This window comes from Hyaena hyaena, unplaced genomic scaffold, assembly GCF_003009895.1.
Source record: "Hyaena hyaena isolate Hyena2069 unplaced genomic scaffold, ASM300989v1 scaffold_160, whole genome shotgun sequence".
In the NCBI taxonomy this organism is placed as follows: domain Eukaryota; kingdom Metazoa; phylum Chordata; class Mammalia; order Carnivora; family Hyaenidae; genus Hyaena; species Hyaena hyaena.
Genome location: NW_024080793.1, coordinates 1,711,111 through 1,734,452, shown reverse-complemented (window position 1 = coordinate 1,734,452; position 23,342 = coordinate 1,711,111). Strand labels below are relative to the sequence as shown.

At 41.6% G+C, this 23,342-nt stretch overlaps 1 protein-coding gene across 8 annotated transcripts in view; it reads right to left on the bottom strand.

Annotated features, from left to right (window-relative positions):
* The window catches only part of ZNF346 (zinc finger protein 346), a 33,336-nt gene that overhangs the window by 5,208 nt on the left and 4,786 nt on the right, over window positions 1-23,342 (bottom strand). For 4 of the 8 annotated variants that reach the window (XR_005529769.1, XM_039239760.1, XM_039239761.1 and 1 more), the window contains exons 2-6: window positions 15,255-15,358; window positions 14,377-14,469; window positions 12,465-12,609; window positions 8,296-8,529; window positions 1,065-1,158 (exon numbers count right to left, since the gene is read on the bottom strand). Coding sequence is in view for 7 of the 8 variants with exons in the window: in XM_039239760.1 (XP_039095691.1) it covers window positions 1,065-1,158; window positions 8,296-8,529; window positions 12,465-12,609; window positions 14,377-14,469; window positions 15,255-15,358 (670 nt within the window). In the remaining variant the exon portion in view is untranslated. Of the gene's footprint in view, window positions 1-405; window positions 432-1,064; window positions 1,159-2,169; window positions 2,261-8,295; window positions 8,530-12,464; window positions 12,610-14,376; window positions 14,470-15,254; window positions 15,359-23,342 lie in introns of those variants that run through there. The other 4 variants (XM_039239764.1, XM_039239763.1, XM_039239766.1 and 1 more) reach the window with 3 other exon arrangements.

The following is a 23,342-nucleotide window of genomic DNA, read 5'->3' as shown; positions in this document are numbered from 1 at the left end:
CTTGAATTGATTCAGCATTGTGAGCAACGCAGAACTGACCATTAAAGTCAAAGAAATTGGTTTAGTATACTTGATTGCCTGAAACCCAATTTCCTCATCTGTAAATAGGGATATTTTCATCTAAGAAAGTTGTGTTGTAGCACGCTATCCACACTACCCAGTTCCCTTCTGAGAGAAAGCGTCAGAACTGCACGAGCACTCCCCTGATCCGGGCCCTAGCTTCCTCATATCACACAGTGCCACAACCTCCTTGTTAGCATGGTGCCCTAGAGAAGCATGCTATGAGCTGGGCAAGCCCCATTGTGAATTATAGGCTCTGTCTCATAGGATCACTTGGAATGGTGGTTGCCTCTGTCTATAATAATAATAATAATACCTTCTTCCTAGGGTTGTTGTGTGGATTACCTGAGAGAATTTGCTTGGCATATGCCCTGCAACAGAACAGGCGTTCAAAGAGTATTAGTCATTTTCAAGGTTAGCATGAACAGATGACTGTTTACCTCCTCCCGTCAAAGCCCGTATCAGAATTTGTAATATTTGTTATTTACTTGTTTGTTATTTGTCTCCTCTCATCAGAATGTAAGGTCACAAGAGCTGGGACTGGATCTGTCTTGGCCACCACCCAGAGGGTGTTCAGTAAATATCTGATCGATGAATGAACGAACCTGGTCATATTTGGTAATAACATGTAGAGGGAGCTTTAGCCATAGAATTGATGGCAGTTAATGACTGGATTCTTAGGCCAGTGATGGGCTTGGAGGGAGGGGAGCTCCCCTAGTGAGACTGCTATAGGGCAGGAAAGTACTTTGAGGAGACCACCAAGGAAAGGGTCTATGTTTCTCTACTAAAACCTTCAGTGGCAGGTCCAAAGGCTGTGGCAGGTCCAGAAGTTGATGGGAAGAAAAACTTACATGGGAGATACTTCTGTTAACTGACTGATCTTCTGTTGACTGAGAAAAGGCTGCCAGGATTCCATTTTAGCAAAGTAGTACCTGGCTCTATTTCGATTTAGAAGCCTTGAATTCTTATTGCAGACTCTTGAATTTCAAAGGATGATTACTCACTGGTTCTTGTGTTTGAAGCCGCTGACATGAGCTTGATACTGTTCTATGGAGTTCAGCACTATCTTACACGTCTTGCAGGGGTAACCCTTCCCAGCTGAAACACACATAAGAGTCAAGATGCTTAGTTATACAGGAACAAGGGACCTGGGGACTGCTGCTTTTGACAGCAAATGCCCTTCTGAGGATGGATGGTGGGGTGAGATTAGGTGGTTGGACCTGATGAGAATCCCAGGGGCCTCAGTGCTCAAGGGGGTACTGGCTGTGTACCTATGGGCTTCCTGGAGTTGGGAACCTCCTCATTCCCCTCTGTACCCCCAAGTCCCAGCATTGAACCTGGTCCAGAGTAGCTGTCTGTTGAGTAAATAAAAGACTGACATAACAAAGAGGTGACATTTGGTGTAACTGTCTTTTCTATCTTCACTGTGCTAAGTAGCCTCATTAAGGATGCCCTTCACTGAGAGATCTCTGGGAAACTGCCACTCTCCTTAGGCTTGCAATAACAGTAATTAATGAGAATGCCTGCGATGAAAATTAATATAGTCTTTCTACCTTGGGGCTCACAGACACCCTGTCTTACTACCAGGGCTGATCCAATGACAAAGTGGCCTTTGTCCACATGGCCAAGATATGGAGCTGGACTCCTGGCTCTCCCTTCATGTGATCTTGACTAAATCCCTTCCCCTTTCTGATCCTCAGCTTTTCTCAACTGTAAGGCAATTGTACCATAACTTATAGCCATATTACTTATAAAATAAAAAGCAGTATCATTAACCAAGTACCTGATATAGGCCATGCATGCTATATAATTTTGCTTGGCCCCCATTATGATCCTGGGAAAATCATTACCATTATTTTATAGAGAAAAATAAGGCAATGTCACAGGTATAAGAACACAGAGTTAGTAAGTGGCAAACTCAGGCTTGGCTGACCACAAAGGCTGTACTTATTCTAGCATGACAGATGTTAGCTGTACAAGAAAGGCAGCTGTACACATGACCTCAAGAGCCCTCTGGTTCTGACACTTTTCCAACCATCTGCCATCCTAAGTTTCACAGCTCTGGAGTGAGATCACCTAGGCTCAAATCCCAGCTGTATCATTTCTTACCTGTAGGACCACAGGCCAGTTACTTAACCTCTCTGAGATTTGGTTTCCTCATTTGTAAAAGTGGGGCTTCTCTGAGACTCAGGTTCCTTACCTATAAAATGAGGTTAATATTAGTATCAACCTCATAAAGTTATTGTAATGATTTAAATAAAAACATTTGACACATAGTAAGTGCTCAACAAATGTGAGCTCTTGTTACTAGTATTATTTCACTCTTATGGGCTCTGTGCATCAGTCTGGCAAAGAGGTGGAAAGTATCTTTTCACCCGCCTTCTATGGCAGCTGTAGCTACTGAGAACACCAATGATCTCCTCTACTCCAGTTAGCTAGCCAACATTCCCAGCTGCATTTGTTTCCTTTATATCGTCAGGTATTTCCTTTAAAGACACACCCCATTAAAGCATTTAAGGGGGAAATGATTGCAATTAGAATTCAGGTCCATTTTAGACATTTATGGCCAGAATTTGCAGAAGGCTTAATCTTAGACCCTCAGCTCTTCTCTCTAAAGTCTCTAGGGGTCTCATTCATTCTACTGTCTTTCATTACCATCTAAAATACATGAAGCTACTAATATTTAACAGTTACTGACCTACCAAAATGGCAATATCTCTAACTCAAACCTCTCATTTGAGGTCTAGACCTATATATTGAATTGCCTACTTGGATATCTCATGGGCATGTTAGCCTCAAGCTGACAAAACCTGGCTATGCACCTAATTGCTTAAGACTAAATCTGGTTATCATCTTCGACTATTCCCTTTCCTTTACTTCCCACATTTTTTTGGGTAAAGATTTTATTTTTATGTAATCTTTACACTCAACGTAGGGCTTGAACTCACAACCCCGAGATCAAGAATTGCACGCTCTACAGACTGACCCAGCCAGGTCCCCCTCACCTCTCACATATGATGGCCAAATCCAAACAATTCTTTTTTTTTTTTTTTAAGTTCATTTATTTATTTTGAGTGAGAGAGGGAGAAATGCAAGTAGGGGTGGAGAGAGAGGGGGAGAGAAAATTCTAAGCAGGCTCCACACTGAGAGCACGGAGCTGGATGCAGAGCTTGATCTTACAAACTGTGACATCATGACCCGAGCTGAAATCAAGAGTTGGATACTTAACCAAGCCACCCAGGTGCCCCTAAATCCTGATAATTCTACTTCCTACACAGCTCTTTAATCCATCTACTTCTATGTCCTCCACTGCTACCTTACTTAGTCCACGCTCCCATCCTCTCTAGTACGAATCACTACAGTGCTCTCATGGCTGGGGTCTCCCTACTCATCTTCCTCCCTATTCCAAACCATTTTCCACTTTGTAAGCAGAATGATCTAACAATGCTTAAATGGTCATTGGTTTCCCAATGCTTTTAGGTTAAAGGCCCAAATCCTTCATATGACCAACAACACCATGACTAGATGTTTGGTCATCTCCCCAGGATCATTTTGCCCAACATTATCCTCCTTGCACTCTGGGAAGCCTTTGTTGACACCTGCTCCCCGATTTAAGTTATCCCAGTTGTTTCCTTTCCCTTTTCTTTTTTTAAGATTTTATTTTTAAGTAATCTCTACACCTAATGTGAGGCTTGAACTTACAACCCTGAGATTAAGAACTCTGTGCTCTGCCAACTAAGCCAGCCATGTGTCCCATTTCCTTCCTTTTCGAAAGCTTGTCACACTTGTATTTGCTCAATGCCTGTCTTTTCTGCTAAACTCAAAGGTTCATGAGAACATGGACAGCACCTGTCTTGTTTACTATCATATATACAATGCCTGACAAATACTAGGTAAGAATTTAGCAAATATTTCTTGACCATATATAATTTTTTGTTTTTTTTTGAGAAAGAGTGAGCGAGTGCCCAAGTGGGGGAGGGGCACAAAGGGAAAGGTGCAGAGGGAGAGAGGAAGAATCTTAAGAAGGCTCCATGCTCCAACACAGGGCTCGATCCCATGACCTTGGGATCATGACCTGAGCTGAAATCAAGAGTCATACATTCAACTAACTGAGCTACCCAGCCACTCTAACTATATATGAACTTAACAAGACCTGAAAACCTATCCTATGCATAGTGGTTGAAGAGATTGGGGGGGTCAGCATGGGGCAGAGAAAGTAGACCTGTTCTATGTAGGAGGCAAGGCCCTCAGGGAGAGAAAGTGATGGGGTAAAGCAGAGGATTCTAGTAACCTGGGGGCGTGTTGAATGCTCTGACAGTTGGAAGGATCTGTCTGCCTGAATGATATGCAGGTTAGTTTTAACATTCTTGGATAAATAGAGAAATGTGAGCCAGGAATACAAAGCAAACTTCAAGTCTTTTATCTGCTTGGTAGATATTGCATCTTCTCCTTGGGGGAGAAATCTGGACACCCTGGGTCATCTCACATTTGACCCTTACTTGTCATGAGACACTTTGACAGGAGCCCCATGGAAACTATTCTCTGGACCCAACACAGAATTTGACCTGGATTTCAATGCTGGCTCAGCTACTGCCTAGTGTGGGACTCAGGACAAGTCACCTCATCTTTCTGATCCTAATGACCTCATTTGTAAAATGGGGAGAATCAAACTTGCACAGCAGAGCTGCTATGAGGATTAAATCGGCAGTTACACGTGTGAGTACCTAGCCTAAGGTCTGGACTATAGCAGCCACAGGTAAGTATAGGATGAGTGACTGACTGACTGAATGAATGAACAAGCTTCAACAAAGGCCAGTTGCTAACAAGCCTAAAACCTTTGCTAAGGTGGAATCCCAGTCAGCTGAAGTTGCTGCTTGCATATCCTAGGATCAACATCCACCTCTCTGGGTAAGAAAGGGGTCAGAATGAGTTCAGTGCCTCTGCTGATGTTCTGTAGTTGGAAACCTCCTGCCAAGTACACTCAGAGTTGGAGGCAGGAGGAAGGAGAGTAAGTTTTGGAGCCAGACAGAGCTAGAGACACATATTGATGTTCTCACTTATCAACATCAGGTCTGATCAGCTGTATGACCTTGAGCAAGTCACTCTGAGTCTCAACTTCTTTATCTGTGAAATGCAAAGATCATACCTATTTTTAGGAATGCTGTGGGAATTAAATTATAATGTATATATTAATATCAAATGGTGTGTGATGCCCTTGCCCCCTGCCTAGGTTTTCATGAAAAATTTTGGCTGATCTGTAAAGCAGTCAGATGCCTTAATCAAGAAAAAAGGATCTAGGATACAGTTTTAGGATTAATTATGGTAATCAACCTTAGACAAATGGAGGAGTAGATATAGGAAGGCAAGTTTGGCTTGAGATAAAAGAATAGAATGAAGGGGTCGGGGGGTGCCTGGGTGGCTCAGTCAGTTAAGAATCTGACTTCTGCTCAGGTCACGATCTCATGGTTTGTGGGTTTAAGCCTTGCATTGGGCTCCATGCTGACAGTGCAGAGCCTGCTTGGGATTCTCTCTCTCCCTCTCTCTGCCCCTTCCCTACTCACACTTTCTCTTTCTTTCTTTTTTTTTTTTTTTTTAATTTTTAATGTTTATTTATCCTTGAGAGAGTGAGAGAGACAGAGAATGAGCAGGGAAGGAGCANAGAGAGACAGAGAATGAGCAGGGAAGGAGCAGAGCGAGAGAGGGACACAGAATCTGAAACAGGCTCCAGGCTCTAAGCTGTCAGCACAGAGCCTGATGCAGGGCTCGAACCCACGAACCGTGAGATCATGACCTGAGCCGAAGTCGGACACTCAACCGACTGAGCCACCCAGACGCCCCACTTTGTCTCTCTTTCAAAATAAATAAATAAACTTAAAAAAAAAAAAAAAAAGAATGAGTACAAGTTAAGACAAGCAGCCTAAAAAGACAAGCAGCCTAAAACATGGCAACACCAAATGTTAAAAACAACTTATTTTTTAAAAGGGGAAGGACCTGGGTGGCTCAGTTAAGCTTCAGACTTAAGCTCAGGTCATGATCTTGCAATTGGTGGGTTCAAGCCCCGCATTGGGCTCTGTGCTGACATCTCAGAGCCTGGAGCCTGCTTCGGATTCTGTGTCTCGCTCTCTCTCTGCCCCTCCCCTGCTCATGCTTTCTCTCTCTCAAAGATAAATAAACATTAAAAAAAATTAAAACATGGCAGTGCCTGAGTCCTGGTAGTGGACAAGAGAGAGTAAGGATATGACCAGAGCAGGGCCAAATAAAGGACATCCAGGAGCTGAAGCAAAGAAGGGTCAGCTGAACAAGAACCTGGGTCATGCCAGCTGGATCCTGTGTTGTTTCTATCAGTCTCAAGCCAAAATAGGAGGGTCACAGAAGAAGGGTTCTGAGAAGCTTGGTTCTGAAGTTTCCAGACTCCTCAGCATGTGGGGCTGATCCTGTCAAAGGCGAAGGCACTGCATGTATGTGCGAACACTAAGTACTTAATTTTGCAGAGGTTTATAAAGCAGGGTCCTTCAGTGGCATTGGAAGAGCACTCCTTGGCACACTAATAAAGGGACCTCCCTTTGTTTCACAGCCACCATTTCACACCCATCTCATCAGTGTCAGTATTGTTCAAGGACAACCTGTGTTGTAAGGCTGCTTTTCTCCCCTTGTTATATGCGGTCTGGAACACCTACAGCATCTGGGTGTTCACCTTTCCAGGACTGTGGCAAGAGCACAGATGACGCCGAGCAGCAGGTTCCCTGAGGCCAAGTTGTGTGTACTTGGATGCCATGGGGGCCTCAAGTGTTGACTGTCTGGTGCTGTATCTCCATGGCCCGAGTGGAAACCTTGAGGACTCATATGAATGCTCATGTAGGTTCCACGAGACAGGCACTGTGTCAGTCTTGGTCACTACTGTACCCTAATGAGGGTACACGGTAGGTGCTCAATAAATATTTACTGACTGAATGAAAGAGAAAATAACAATCCCCCCTCTCCCACTCTTACTATAAGCCCCGAGTAGTTAATATGATGGGAAGGGCTCCTAACTCTTCACGAATGCTTACTCCTGTGACGGTGACTGGCATCTAGAAGCCAGGGAAAAGCTAATGTTCTCTGGGTCAGAGTGGTGTTCTTCACCACACTATCACAGGGATATAGGCAGGCCTCAACTGCTGAGAAGTAAGGGGCCCTGAGGACACTCTAATAGCTGGCAGAGGCTGCTGAGAGCCTTCACACAAGGCATGTGGATGACAGGGAGCTTAAATCAGAGGTTGCAAACTGGCAGCCCTTGGCCCAAATGTGGCTTGCAGACAGATTTGACTCATACAGGGTTTAACATTTTTTAAATTTAGTAGCACATTTAAAACTGAGGGGAAGTTTTTTTAAGATTTTATTTTTAAGTAATCTCTATATCCAACACGGGGTTTGAACTCACAGCCCTGAGACCAAGAATTGCATACTCTACTGACTGAGCCAGCAAGGCACCCCTAAAAATTATGGGAATTCTTTTTTAAAAAAAATTTTTAAGGGGCGCCTGGGTGGCTCAGTCGGTTAAGCGTCTGACTTCGGCTCAGGTCATGATCCCACAGTTTGTGGGTTCGAGCCCTGAGTCGGGCTCTGTGCTGACAGCTAGCTCAGAGCCTGAAGCCTGTTTCAGATTCTGTGTCTCCCTCTCTCTCTGACCCTCCCCCATTCATGCTGTCTCTCTGTCTCTCAGAAATAAAAACATTAAAATAAATTTAAAAAAATTTTAAAAATATTTATTTTTGAGAGAGAGACAGAGTGTGAGCAGAGGAAGGGCAGAATGAGAGAGAGAGGGAGACACAGAATCCGAAGTAGGCTACAGGCTCTGAGCTGTCAGCACAGAGCCCAATGTGGGACTTGAACTCAGGAACCGTGAGATCATGACCTGAGCCAAAGTCAGACACTTAACCGACTGAGCCATTCAGGTGCCCCCAAAATGAGGTGAGTTTTTAAACAAATTTGACTTTCTAGATTCTTTTGAAAAACTGGAAGATATGGTAATAACTAACTGGAGCTGAATAGGAGAGGCATGTACTCTTCAGCTAGTCATATTCCCTCTTTCTTGGCTCTTTCACTTATTTTTATTTCCTATCTGGTTTCTGCAGGCATTTGAATTTGCAAGGCCTGCTTCAGGAGATATAAGGAGGCAAAGAGAGCCTTGGTAGTCTAGAGAACTCAAGTGGTCAAGCCCTGGTCCAGCTCTCGGTGTGAGTTGGGCCCCCTTACCTGATGAGTCAGTGACAGCAGGGTCGGCCAGCCGCCCATAGTGTGCCATGAGTTTGAGCTTGGTTTCTTGTTTCCTGTGTTTCTTGCCCACATAATGTTGTTGAGCCATGACAGGGTCGTTGAAAGTCGCATGGCAGAGGCTGCAGAACTTGTCTGGGTCTATCATTTCTCTATTCTGGTGCAAGGCTAAGGTGGAGGCCATAAGGAAAGGGTTTGTAAGGCGTTTCGACAGAGCTGCGGTGAGAGAGTTCAAACAGAAACAATGAAAAAAGACCCAGAAGGTGCCAAGCTTTCGAGTATGCTGAATGGGAAGAAAGGCTGGGCCTCTAGTCACACGTGCAGATGTAGCACTGCCTGTGTGAATCACACAGTGAAAGCCTTTTCTAATTGGGAAAACTGGCAAGATTTGGGGGAGCGCAAAGACCAGCTACTTAGGTCAGCAGCTTTCACTACTTTAGGCACATGAATCCTGATTTCCTCATGTTCTGAGGAGGCTCTGCATTTCTGCTGTCAAATTGTCAAATTATGACAGTCTAGCAGCGTATGTGTTTGTAGTCCTTTTATCCCTTAGAATTCTCCAGAGCTTCACAGCAAGTGGGACAAAAAACTTGGGTGTTTTATTCCCATCCTCAAAGTACCCTAGTTACAGAGCTGGGGGCCAATGCACAGATGTAGCTATTTGAGGGCCTGAGGACTGGGAGGGTCATTTAAAAAAGGTAACTGTACTAGGGAGGCCTTTTGGGTTATACTGTTTTTCAGGCTGAGTAGGAGACAGAGAGAGGAGGACACTGACGTTTAGTTACATGCTTTGTACATATATTTCCTCCTTTGGTCCTCAGAACTACCCCATTAGATAAATATCAATTTGCCACATTATAGAGAAAAACCAAGGCTCAGAATGGTAATGTGACTTGCCCGAGATCACCCTGCTAGTGAGTGAACCCATCTGTGTGACCCTAAATACTATGCCCTCTTCACTATGCCAGGCTGCCAGAGTGTGGTAGGGAAACCTGAGGGCTATAGTTCATGCTTTCACCTTCAGAAAACATCCCTGGCTCTGGTCAATGAACTCAGGTAATCAGAATCTGTTATGAGTCCCCTGTGGGTCAACAAATGTCCTGATACTCATGGCAGGCCATACTGCTGCTTCATAAAGTGGATGCCAAGACTCACTAATGAGTCCATGTGGATAGAATGGTGTCAACCCAGTAACCACTGCTTTAAAAATGTGGACTAGACCCCCCACCAATGGTGGAAGAGAAGTGGGGCTCAGCAGCACACATACAGATGGCTCAGATGCTTGTTCATCTGTGGACCACTTCAATGAGGGAAGTTTTGAAATTTTTGAGCAAGGCAGAGGAAATATGCTGGCTTCCCCACAATGAATCTCAATTTCCCTGACCACTGACTTTCCCTGGCCACTGTCTCACAAAGTCACTTGAAAAGTAGAATATTTGATAGTATGAGAAAACATTCAATATGTGGTGTTATGTTAAAAAGAAAGCAGGTTATACAGCAATCTGTTTCTTATGTCCTCAGTTTTGTAAAACAAACAAACAAATATGGTGATGCATGGAAAAAAAGGTCAAAAGCATACAGTAAAAGGGTGCTTTTCAGTATTATCCAACTTTTCTACAATGAATGTAGATCTCTGACATCAGAAAAGAGACAATAATGGTCATTAAGACCATTTTTTATGATCATGGTCATAAAAGGCCATACTTTAAAAGATACTAAAGCATCAGAGGTGAATGGTTAAGTTGCAGGAATCGCTTCATGGACATCCAAAAAATAACTATGGGTGTCTTCTCTCAGGAGATAGCCTGAAATATGGAAAGACTATTCTACAGGGATGTTTGCTGTACTGTTATTTATGAATATCAAAAACGGGAAAGGGGAAAATTTTCCTCATTAGAGGAATGGTGTTATGACGGGATATTACAAAGTCATTAAAATGTTTATGAAAAAGTTTTTAACATGGGGAAATACAAATGTTATATTAAACAGAGAGAAAATAAAAGAAAATTACAAAATGATCTTATCATTGTTAAAAGATATAGGCAAAATCATATGTGGTTACTAGTATTTTGAAATATCACTAATATATTAACAGTGTTTCTCTGTGGTAGGATTTGGGTGATATTTTACTTTCTTCTTTGCACTTTTTTGCATAGTTTCAGCTAGAATTATTCATAATGAGTATGCACCATTTTTTATAAATATGATAAGGTTAAAGTATTCTATGTCTATATGCACATATATATGGATTTAACCTGTACATACATAAAACTATACACACATACACAGAAAAAAGATTACAGGAGAAACAATACTCCAAAATATTAACAGTGGTTATCTCTGAATGGCAAGATTATGAGTACTTTTTCTTTCCATATACCTATATTTTCCATATTTTCTACAACATGCTATAACTTTCACATTAGAAAAGTGTTTAATTTCATAAATATAGTTATAAACTCATGTACAAACATGGAAATGTGCTTCAACTACAAAATTCAATGGAAAGTAAAAGCAGGATACAAATGGTACTTGGACTATGATTACAACCATATAAAAACGTATCTGTATGTGGCAAAGGCTGAAAATGAATACGGAAAATACCTCTTAAGTATGGAATCTTTGGGACCTGGCATATTCCAGGGAAATTTCCCATTTATGGAAAAAATCAATCCATATAAAATAAATAACCTTATAAAGTTCTGTTCTTAAGCTATTTTCCCTTGGCCTAATGTTTTAATCATTTTGGTACCATGAAACTGACTTAATATTAAGTTTATTTACTTTTTTAGTAATTCTACACACAACATAGGGCTCGAACTCATGACCCCAAGATCAAGAGTCATATGTTCCACTAACTGAGCCAGCCAGGCACCCCCAACACTGACTTTAAACAAAAGCAATTAGTACTAGTATAACTTAATGATGAACAAACCATAAGCAAGGTCAATGACATTCTCCATGTGGTGGATGCCTGACCAAATATTTCATTTTATAAGAGGATTCCATTTGTGGGCTATCTTGATGATGGTGATAATACTAATGATAGCAGCTGTCATTTACTGAGCATCTCTTATGTCCTAGGTTCCTTATATGTATTTCATCCTCACAACCTTTAGATACTATTATTAACATCTTATAGGTGAGGAAACTCAGGCACAAAGAAGTTAAGTCATATAGATAGTAAATAGCAGCATCAGGATTTAAACCTGTGTGTCTGTGGCTTCAAAGTCCATATTCTGTTGTTTCATAGCATGAATAACTAGATTTGGGTGTGTTAATAGGGTATAATTATGAGTAATTTTTCACCTTATCTTCAAAGTCTTCCAAAACATTGTTGTCTTGTTTTCTTAATACAGTACTATAAAAAAGAGTTATTATAAATAGTATAGTCAGTCTACTTCTTGGTCCAAGATAAAGAAGCAAAAATTACAAAGAAAAAAAATGACATAAAAATCAAAGAACTTTCACTCTTGACTAACTGCACTTAGTGGAGGTTAAAAAAGTCCCAGAAAGTCAGGAGTTAATGAGATGAAAGTGAGGGCTGAGCACCAGTGGTGACAAGATAAAGGGGACTATTTTATAAGTCACCGCACTGGGAATGAATTCATGGCAGTTGCAAACACGGCTTGCTGGGCAGTAGTGGCAGCACTGAAGTATTCAGCTTTCAAAAGCAAGTCCCAGTCTTGAGGAGAACAGGCAGCTTTGAGGATTAAAGTGAACAGGGCATAACCTGAGCACACGAAAAAGACAAGGATTTAGCTTTCAACTTGGAACACATGGTAATAATGGCAGGTGGATACTGGGAGGGAAACATCTAAGTGGGAGAGGTAAGAGGTAGAATGCTCTCACGGTATGCAAGGCCTGGAGACTTTGACACTCTCGATTTTAATTATTTGTCAGGACAAAAGCTCAGGGCTAAGATGCTTCTACAGAGAAAAACTGATGTAACCAAAGAAAAGGGAAGTTTGGTGAGCACAACTCTGAGACTGCATTTCAATCCAGCTGGGTCTACTTTGGTATTTTTAAAGACTCTCTAAAGCAGTTTGACCTGTCCAAGTCTGTGGCCCGAGTGAGCATTCTGGGCATTGGCGCTGGTGCCCTGAGGATGGGAGGGGTACCGATATAGCACTACTCAGGAAAACCAGTACCTTCCACCTTAGTGGATTGCTGCTTCAGCTTTAAGTTCTTTGCGTGGGTCTTCCCCAGGTAGTGCGACTGGGCCACGACAGGGGAGGAAAAGGTCATGTTACAGATGGGGCAGCACTGGTTCTTGTCTTTGCTTCTGCTGCTCTTCTGGTTGGGAGAAAGAACACAGGTCTGATCACGCCACTGCCCAGGCAGAAAATCTTCCATGGTTCCCCATTGCCCATAGAAGAATGGGCATTCAAGGCCCCCTTCACACTAACCCCAACCTACCTTTCTGGATCCTTCTCCAGCTACTTCATTTTAGGCTCTACTCACCATTCCTCACTTTATTCCCTGTTACTTCCTTGCTTTGCTTGGGTCATTCCTGCTCCCTAAAAATGATCTTCCTTTTTTCCTGCCTGGCATATATTGCTTAGCCTTCCAGGCCCATATATATGTCACTTCTTCTGGGAGACTTTTACTCAAGAAAATCATTCAGTACACAATTATTGAGCTGCTTTGTGTGAGTATTAAGAAAATAATTAATCTTGTTCCTCCTCTGCATGCCCAGAGTACATTAAACAGATCTCTATCATAGCACTTGTCACCCAAACTGACAGTGTCATAGCTTAGGAGACTTTTCTGTGAACCAAAGTACAGTGTTTGGGTATGGACCATTGGACTCATCTTTGTTTCCTATCCTTAGCATCCTGCTGGAGTCTGGCATACAACAGATACTCAGGATTTGTTGAACAAGCAGATTTTGGATTGTATTTGTTGATTGTGATTATACCAGAAAACAATTTATTTCAAGCCTATGTTAAGAGCTCCCAGACTGTCTCTGAGGTCTGATCTCTGACCAAAGCATTCATTTCTAAGAGCATTTTTCAATCTTGGCATTAGTGACATTTTGGAGTAGATAATTCTTTGTTGCAGAGGAAGAAGAATGTCAGTCACTTCATTTGAACTACTGGGCCATCCTGGGAGTTGAAGGAATCAAGATACAAAGAGGTAAAGTGACTTGTCTAGGGTCCCAGAGTTGATCTTGTCTTTCTAAATTCTAAATCATAAGCAGAAAGGCAACTAGGGGATGGGTCCAGTGAATTTGGAGAAGGGATGAGCAAGGCCTTTTCAAGCTTGTGAACACTGTATTAGGAGGCAATCTGTAAATTTTCATTCATTGAGCATCCACAAAGAATTGTAATTTTACTTCACAATACCCTTAAAAGGTAGGAATTATTATCTTCATTTTATGGATAAAGTAGAGAGGTTAAGTGATTTGCCCAAAGTCACCAAACCAGTAAGTTGCAGAGCTAGTATAGGGCCCTAGTCTGCTACTTCTCATCCCATGACATTTGAACAACCTCCCATGAAACAAAAATAATGGTAACCCTGAGGGATTAGGATTGATTCAACATAATTCTCTCAGTATTTCTAAACCAAAGAGCAAATGCATTTACATTTCAATCAGAACAGGTACTTGGAAAGGTGTTTCTCCCACTTGTTTATTCAAAACATTCAAGTGCTAAACTCAGCTCTTTCCCTCCCATTTCAAGAAAGCAAGCAGGCTGGCTTCCTTCCACTTTTTCTCCTTGTGTAGTAAATAAGCAGCTTCCTGTCCGCTTCAATAAACCAGTGGGTGGTAATGCATAACAATGGCTCCATCTACTGAGGTGCTACTATGTGTTTGGTGCTTCTGATAAATCTTCCTTCATTTTAGTTTGGAAAAATCCTAAAATGTTGATATTAACATCCTCATTTTTATGGAGGAAGAAATCAAGGCTCAGAGAAGTAACAAGACTTGTCCAAGTCACACAACATGGCCAGGATTTGAAGCCAATTAAGTCTGCTCAAAGCCCACATTCTTTTCACCACACCAACCTGCCAGCTGGCCTCATCAGGAAGCGAGCGGTCTCAACATGGCAGCTGGATTACCTGATCTGAGTCTAGCTTCTTCGTTTCCCCCTTTAATGTCTCCATTCCATGGATTGCTAGGTATCTCTTCACTTTGTTGGCATGTTTTTTGCTCTGCAAGAACCCAGGAAAAAGATCAAAGATAGCCAAATGCCATTTCATATCTAATAAGGCACTCAAAAATACTCGATTTTCATTTGATTCATCCTCACTAAAATTTTGAGGAGAGGGTGGGGGAAGAAACCTAGTTTATTGAGTTTATTGAGTTCCTAGTTTATTGTGTTCAAGGCACTTAAATGCTATCTTCACAGCAATCTATGAGAAAATTATCATCATCTATTGTACTGATAAGGAAACTAAAGGTAAAGATGGTAAGGTTTCTTGCCCAAGATGAGCAGCAGAGCTATGATTCTAACTCAGGTCTATTTAAAGCCAAAGTGCATACTTTCTACTGTATGAAGTTGAGAAGGAAGATGTAAGTATAATGATCCTAATTTGGATGGGAGAAATGAGATACAAAAAATTAAGTCAACCTTCAAGTCACAGTCAACAGGCATGAAGGTGATGTCTGGGTGGCTAAGAAGGAAGTGAGGGCTTTGCACGGAGTGTGGAAAGTAAAGTTTTTCTTTTTTTGGTGGGGAGGAGTAAAGTATTTATTTATTTATTTTTATTTCTAGAGAGAGAGAGAGACAGCATGAGCAGGGGAGGGTCAGAGAGAGAAGGAGATACAGACTCTGAAATAGGCTCCAGGCTCTGAGCTGGCAGTCAGCACAGAGCCCGACGCGGGCTCGAACCCACGAACCGCGAGATCATGACCTAAGCGAAAGTCAGACGCTTAACCGACTAAGCCACCCAGGTGCCCCAGGAGGAGTAAAGTATTTAAAAGTACAGTGGCATACCTGGTAGTGTGCCAGCTTCTGGGACTCAGAAATGAGCAAGGCGCAGCAAACCTTACACTGAGTATTGGTAAAGAGACACTGGTTCTTCTGGATCATGTGCTCCACTACAGAGAGGAAAATAAAAAAATCTTTGAGTTAAAAACCTGCTTCAACAGTGCTGTCTTTGAACCCTGTCTCAAACACAGGCATTGAGTAATGGAATACCATACCAGCATATCTCGGCAAATTTTTGTCACCCCTCCCCTATGTTTTCATGACCCATGCTATGTTCTCACATCACTTACATAATTACTTATTTTACAATCTTGTGTAAGGCAATTTTCTTTACTAAGTAAATTTTTTTGATGTATAATTGACATATGACATTATATTAGTTTCAGGTGTACAATGTAATGATTTGATATTTGTATATATTATAAAATGGTCACCATGATAGATCTAGTTAACATCTATTTATAGTCACCATACATAGCTATAAATCCTTTTCTTGTGATGAGAACTTTTCAGATTTACTCTCTTAGCAACTTTCAAATATATAATACAGCATTATTAAGTATAATCACCATGCTATAAATTCTTTTACAAAGGAATCTTTAAGGGTCCCTGGGTGGTTCAGTTGGCTAAGCATATGACTCTTGATCATGGCTCAGGTTATGATCCCACGGTTGTGGAACGGAGCCCAGTGTCAGGGCTCAGAATGAAGCCTGCTTGAGATTCTCTCTCTCCTTCTCTCTGTGCCTCTCCTCTGCTGTTTTTTTTTCTTCATTCAAAAAAAGGAATCTTTAGATCACAAACTTAAAATAGATACCAATAAAAATGAAATAATTCTAGCCAGACACTGGTGACAGAATCTTGGAGCTCTCCCTGAAAAGAGTAAGAGAGCAGCAACTATGAAGAGAGGTGTTAAGACACGGCAGCACCTGAGACTTTTTCCCAGATAGAAAGATTGAAAGACTTGAAAAGGGAAGCATTTTTTCATTTGTTTAAAAATTGTAATAATAAATTTTCTTTTTATTATTTGTGAACATTTTCTGTGGAATTAAAAGTAAAGCCACTCCCAAATTTATTCCACTAGAAGATCAATAGCATTTTCTGATATTTCTATTTATTTTATTGTATTTTGTTTTTTAAATATTTTATTTTTATGTAATCTCTACACCCCATGTGGGGCTCAAAGTCACAACCCAACATCAAGTGTTGGATGCTCTGCCTACTTAGCCAGCTAGGTCCCCTGCAGCTTCTGATTTTAAGAATTTACATTGGTATAACTGTACACTCAGAATTGGTTAGAAAATTGTATTGGGGTTTAGTTATTAAAAGACTAGAACATTCTTGGGGCGCCTGGGTGGTTTAGTCGGTTAAGCGTCCGACTTTTGCTTAGGTCATGATCTTACAGTTCGTGGGTTCGAGCCCCGCATCGGGCTCTGTGCTGACTGCCAGAGCCTGGAGGCTCAGAGCCTGGAGCCTGTTTCAGTCTGTGACTCCCTCTCTCTCTGACCCTCCCCTGCTCACGCTGTCTCTCTCTCTCGCCTAGAAATAAATAAAACATTAAAAAAAATAAAAAAAAAAAGACTAGAACATTCTTATAAAAAATTTTTTTAACGTTTATTTACTTTTGAGAGACAGAGAGTGACAGAGAATGAGCGGGGGAGGGGCAGAAAGAGAGGGAGACACAGAATCCTAAGCAGGCTCCAGGCTCTGAGCTGTCAGTAGAGAGCCTGACACTGGGCTCAAACCCACGAATCGTGAGATCATGACCTGAGCTGAAGTTGGACTCTTAACTGACTGAGCCACCCAGGTGCCCCAGAACATTCTTTTTTATTGAAATAATGTGAGTTTGTTTATTAAGGAAACATAAAAATTGGTTTCTTTTGAATAAATCAGAAGATTTGAAAAGTAATTTTGGAGGATAAGTATCAATTAGAAGATGCTGCTGGATGATCTTTTACCTTCAGGAGAAAAGGTAAATTAATCCTGGTATTATACAGTAAACATAAACTATAATCTAATACTAGTTAAATGTGTATGGTACAAATCATGGTTAGGGTCTTAGGTTCCCCAAGCATGCTGACTTGGGTTCAAATTCTGCTGCTATCAGTTATTGTCACTGTGTGATTTTATAGAAATTACTTAATCTCCACCTGTGGTTTTCCTTGGTTTAAAATGGGGGTACAGAAGTCCTCCCTCATCTACAGTTTCACTTTCTGTGATTTCAGTTACCCACGGCCAACTGTAGTCTAGAAGCAGATGATCTTCGTTCTTACATATCTTCAGAAGGTCAGTTGTATGCTATTGACATAATGCTATGGCACAATGCTTATGCTATTCACCTCACTTTATCTCACCATATAGGCATTTTATCATTTCATATTACCACAGGGCAAGTACAGTAAGTTTGAGAGAGAAACAGAGATACCACATTCACATGAATTTTAGTACAGTATATTGTTATAATTGTTCTTATTTTATTAATAGTTATTGTTGTCAATCTCTTACTGTGCCTAACTTCTAAATTAAACTTTATCATAGGTATGTATGTATATATAAAAAAACATTGTATATATAGGTTTTGGTACCATCTGTGGTTTTAGGAATTCAGTAGGGGTCCTGGAATATATCCCCCATGAATAAAGGGAACTACTGTACTGATAACTTGTATCTCACAGAATGTATTCTCCTTGTGGTTGTTCCATATAAAGCAGTGCAATGTTTGGCTTAGTACGTGCTCACTGTCAATTACATGTCAAATTCTTTTTTGAGTCTGGTGGTTTTAAGCAAATTAATTATTTTGTATGTTGTACCTGTGAAGGTTTTTTGTTTTTTTTTTTTTAAAGATTTTATTTTAGATAATCTTTATGCCTGACATGGGGCTTGAACTCACAAGCCCAAGATCAAAATTTGCATGCTTCACTAACTAAGTCAGCCAAACGTTCCAGGATATTTCTTTTTTTTTTTTAAGTTTTTTTTTTTAATGTTTGTTTATTTTTTTGAGAGAGAGAGAGAGAGAAAGAGAGAGAGAAGGGTATGAGTGGGGGAGGGGCAGAGAGGGAGACAGAATCTGAAGCAGGATCCAGGCTCTGGGCTGTCAGTACAGAGCCCAATGCAGCACTAAACTCCTGAACCTCAAGATCATGACCTGAGCTAAAGTCGGACGCTTAACTGAGCCACCCAGGTGCCCCTCCAGAATATTTTTTATTCTACAACTTGATATGTGTTAAAATTTTTCTCAGTGTTCTTGATCTGACTTTGAAACATCTAAAAATCACCTAACATATTACACAAGTTCTACGCTGTAGGAACCTATGATATTAACCTGTTCTTTTTAAATTTATTTATTTTGAGAGAGAAGAGGAAGAGACGGAAGGAGAGGGTGGGAGGGAGGAGAAGGGAGAGAGAGAAAGAAAGGGAGGGAGGGTGAGAAAGAGGGGAGATAGAGAGAGAAAAAGAGAACATGAGTGGGGGAAGGGCAGAGAAGGGGAGGGAGAGAGAGAAACTGCGAGATTATGACCCTAGCCAAAACCAAGAGTCATATGATCAACCAACTGAGCCACCCTGTCATCCCCATATTAGCTTGTTCTTAATCATTGGGCCTGGAGAACTAAGCCTTACCTTTGAGAAGGAAGGAAAATTTCAACCAAGGCATGAGTTCTATAATGACACCAATAATCTGAGGCAGGGGCAGAGTTCAGAAAACTGTGAGGGGACAACAAGCCCATGTTTTTTATTTTCTACTTTGGAGCAAAACATGGTCAAGATGCCCTGGAGGGAGGTTCTTTCTTGGTAGGAAACTTTTGAGGTGACTTTCTCTACAATATCTAAAGCTTATCTATGTCAGCCCTTTTGAGCAGGAAGGCTGTTGTCTGGCTGTTTTTCTGACCCTTAGAATCTCTGTTTATTTCCACATTTTTCTCCTACAGTGATTGGTAAACTTTTGTGAAAGACCTTGCCTGCCTCATCTGGGTCAGAGAAACCAAAGTGGATCTGTGAACAGATCTGGGCCAGAGTTTTAATTAACTAATTAATTAAAAATTAATTAATTAATTTTTAAGTAGGCCCCACACTGGGTGTGGAGCCAAATTCGATGCTTGAACCCACAAACCTGAGATCAAGACCTAAGCTGGTATCAAGGCTCGGACGCTTAACTGACTGAATCACCCAGATGTCTTTTGTTTTAAAAGAACTCTTATTTTAAAGGAAGGATGAGAGGCTACTCAGAATGCAAAGCCCAGGGCACCTGGGTGGCTCAGTTGGTTGAGTGTCCAACTCTTAATTTTGGCTCAGGTCATGATTTCACAGTTCCTGAGATCGAGCCCTGTGTCAGATCTGTGCTGACAGCGTGAAGTCTGCTTGGGATTCTCTCTCCCTTTCTCTCTCTCAAAATAAATAAATAAACTTAAAAAAAAATAAAAAAAGATTGCAAAGCCCACAAGGGGGAGATGGTAGCCAGGAGTCAGAGTCCTGACCTGGAGATGCTGGATTTCTTTTTGCTTTTAATTAAAGAAGATGAAATTCTTTTATTGTTTTAAATTTATTTCTTTTTTTAAAATAATGTATCAATGTTTATTTATTTTTGAGAGAGAGAGAGAGAGAGAGAGAGACAGAGAGACAGAGAGAGAGAGAGCAGGATCTGAAGCAGGTTCCACGCTGACAGAAGAGAGCCCGATATAGGGCTCAAACCCACGAACCATGAGATCATGACCTGAGCCAAAGTCCAACGCTTATCTGACTGAGTTACCTAGGTGTCCTGATGAAATTCTTTTTCAAAGATATTCAGATTCTGACTTCCAAAGACTAGACAGGGCAGGGGCGCCTGGGTGGCTCAGTCGGTTAAGCGTCCGACTTTCGCTTAGGTCATGATCTCGCGGTTCGTGGGTTCAAGCCCCGCGTCGGGCTCTGTGCTGACTGCCAGCTCAGAGCCTGGAGCCTGTTTCAGTCTGTAACTCCCCCTCTCTCTGACCCTCCCCTGCTCACGCTGTCTCTCTCTCTCTCTCCTAGAAATAAATAAAAACATAAACAACAACAACAACAACAAAGACTAGACAGGGCAGAGACCATGTTGTTTATTCACAGTATCTAGTATGATATCTGGCCCATAGCAGGAGCTTGGTAAACACCTGCTGAATGAATGAAATGCACCTCTCCGGCTTAAAGTATATATCTACACAGTCCACAAATATATATTCAGAATACCTTTTATGTGCCAGCACTGAGGCCATATCAACAAGGTACAGCACAAAGTAAAAAAAAAGCAAAATAGTGACAGGGAGAAATGCTATGAAAACAGAATAAGTGCTAGAGAATGATGGGGGCAATACAGTCAATGAAGACCATCTTAGCAGCCATCAGCCATAAGGATGTCTGGGGGAAGCAGTGTTGCAGCCTAAGGCAGTGTCAAATCTCTGAGGCAGGGATGAGTTTGTCATATTCAAGGAATGGAGAAGAGGTCAATGTGGCAAGAGTATGGTAAATAAGACAAAAGCTGTAGGAAATAAAGTTGGAGAGGCAGTGTGAGGCTTACAACATCATGTTGCCTAAATACAAGGCCTCAGAAGCTGTAATTTGAACCATGGATTTTGTTTTCAGTGCAATGACAGGCAACAAGATCTGGCTTATGTTTTGAAAAGATTACTCTGTTCATTCTGTCAGTAGACTGTATGGGGATGGCAATGGGGGTTGGCAATGGAGACAGAAAAAGGCATGGATTTGGAATTACATTCTAGAAGTAGATCTGATACACAATTTCTTTCATTTGATGTGGGGGATGAAGAAAGAGTCAAGGGTAATGCCTAAGTTTTGAACTTGAGCAACTAAACAGATGAGATGAAAACTGGAAGAAGATAGCCTTGGAGGAGAATTTAAGACTTTTCTTTGGCTATGTGAAACATGAGTGGTCTATCAGATATATGCACAGAGGTATCAAGTAGTCAGTTGGAGATTCAAGTCTGGAGCACAAGGGAGAGGTCAGAACTGGAAATATAAGTTGAGAACTGTCGGGGCGCCTGGGTGGCTTAGTCAGCTAAGCGTCTGACTTTCGCTTAGGTCATGATCTTGCAGTTCATGGGTTCGAGCCCCGCGTCAGGCTCTGTGCTGACTGCCAGCTCAGAGCCTGGAGCCTGTTTCGGAGTCTGTGACTCCCTCTCTCTCTGACCCTCCCCTGCTCACGCTATCTCTCTCTCTCTCTCCTAGAATAAAACATTAAAAAAAAAAAAAAAGAACTGTCAATATATCAATCATACTTTAGGCTATGGGCTAGAAAAGAATCCCTAGTGTAGATAGAAAAGGAAGGAAGTCCTGGGATAGTCTTAGAGCCCTTCAAACCCTGAGAAAGAATGTTCTAGCAAAGCCTTTCCTAAATTCCTGACCCACAAAAACCACGAGAGGTTCACAAGTTTGGAGGAAGCTAAGGTCCACACTGGGAAAAAGAACTTTATAAATTATCAGAATTCTGAGAAGGTGGCTTGAATGCGCATCTCTGTTGCACAAATATCTACACAACTCTAATCTAACTACCGACTATCTCTCCAGAACAGGTCAGGTTTGATATAAGAAATCCGATGCTTAGAAAACTACTGGTGGGGTGCCTGGGTAGCTCAGTTGGTTAAGTGTCCAACCTCAGGTCATGATCTCACAGTTGGTGAGCTCAAGCTTCGCATTGGGCTCTATGCCAACAGCAGGGAGCCTATTTGGGATTCTCTCTCTTCTCCTCTTTCTCTGTCCCTCCCCCACTCGTGCTTTCTCTCTCTCTCAAAATAAATAAGTAAACCTAAAAAAAAAAATCTTTGGACAGGCTCAAGTTACTAGGTTGGGCTTCCACAAATGTCTCTAGGAACAATATATGACTGTTTCAACAGAAGAGTTGCAGTTTCTGAGGTTTCCATCACAGCTCTGCTGGAAGTAAGAAGCTTCTATTGTCAATGACCCTGTATTCTCAGCCTATGAAGCTGGATAAAAGATGCTGGAACGCTGATGTAGGATGATCTCATAATTCCATGACCTTTCTTTCTTTCTTTCTTTCTTTCTTTCTTTCTTTCTTTCTTTTTTCTATTTCAGAGAGAGGGAAAGGGAGCACGAGAGGGGAGAGGGACAGAGGGAGAGGGAGGGATGTGGGGGGGGGGGACAGAGAGAGAGAAAGAGAGAGAGAGAGAGAGAGAGAGACTGACTTAACAGGCTCCATACTCAGCACAAAGCCTGACATGGGGCTCGATCCCATGACACTGGGATCATGACATGAGCCAAAAAGGTCAGCCACTCAACCGACTAAGACACCCAGGCATCCCTCCATGACATTTCTTTTTAAAAAAAATTTTAAAATGTTTTATTTATTTCTGAGAGAGACAGCATGAGGAGAGGAGGGTCAGAGAGAGAGGGAGACACAGAATCCAAAGCAGGCTCCAGGCTCTGAGCTAGCTGTCAACACAGAGCCTGACGCGGGGCTTGAACCCACTAACCGTGAGACCATGACCTGAGCCAAAGTCGGATGCTTAACTGACTGAGCCACCTCCATGACATTTCTTGACAGTAACAATAGATAATAGCCAAAAAGAAATAAGGTCTTCACTGCATTTCTGTCTTCCCTATCTTATGATAAGACATGATTGGCAGGATTGAAGTTGTATCCATATTGTAGCCAACTAGAAGATGTATGGGGCAGAGACTAAGAGATCTAGCATAGGGCTGATTTTCACAGGGTCAATGAAGTATGGGCAGAGAGAGCTGGTATAGGAAAGCAAGATTAATTCATAAACTTATAGAATTTAGGGGAAGTAGTATTTGGGGGAGAAAATGATCATGATACCTCAATTCAAGTTACAATCATCTTTGGGTGACTTAATGTGCCTTAAGTTGCCTTAGGATACTTAGGGCCAGAATAGCTGGTCACTTCATGACTAAACCATCTCTGATATTCCAATTAATGGTGAACACTGCTAATTTATAATGACTTACTATTCCTTTTTTTTTTTTTTTTTTAGTTTATTTATGTACTTTGATAGAGAGAGAGCAAGCTAGGGAGGGGCAGAGAGAGGGAGGGAGAGAATCCCAAGCAGGCTCCACACTTCCAGCATGGAGCTCAATGTGGGGCTCAAACCC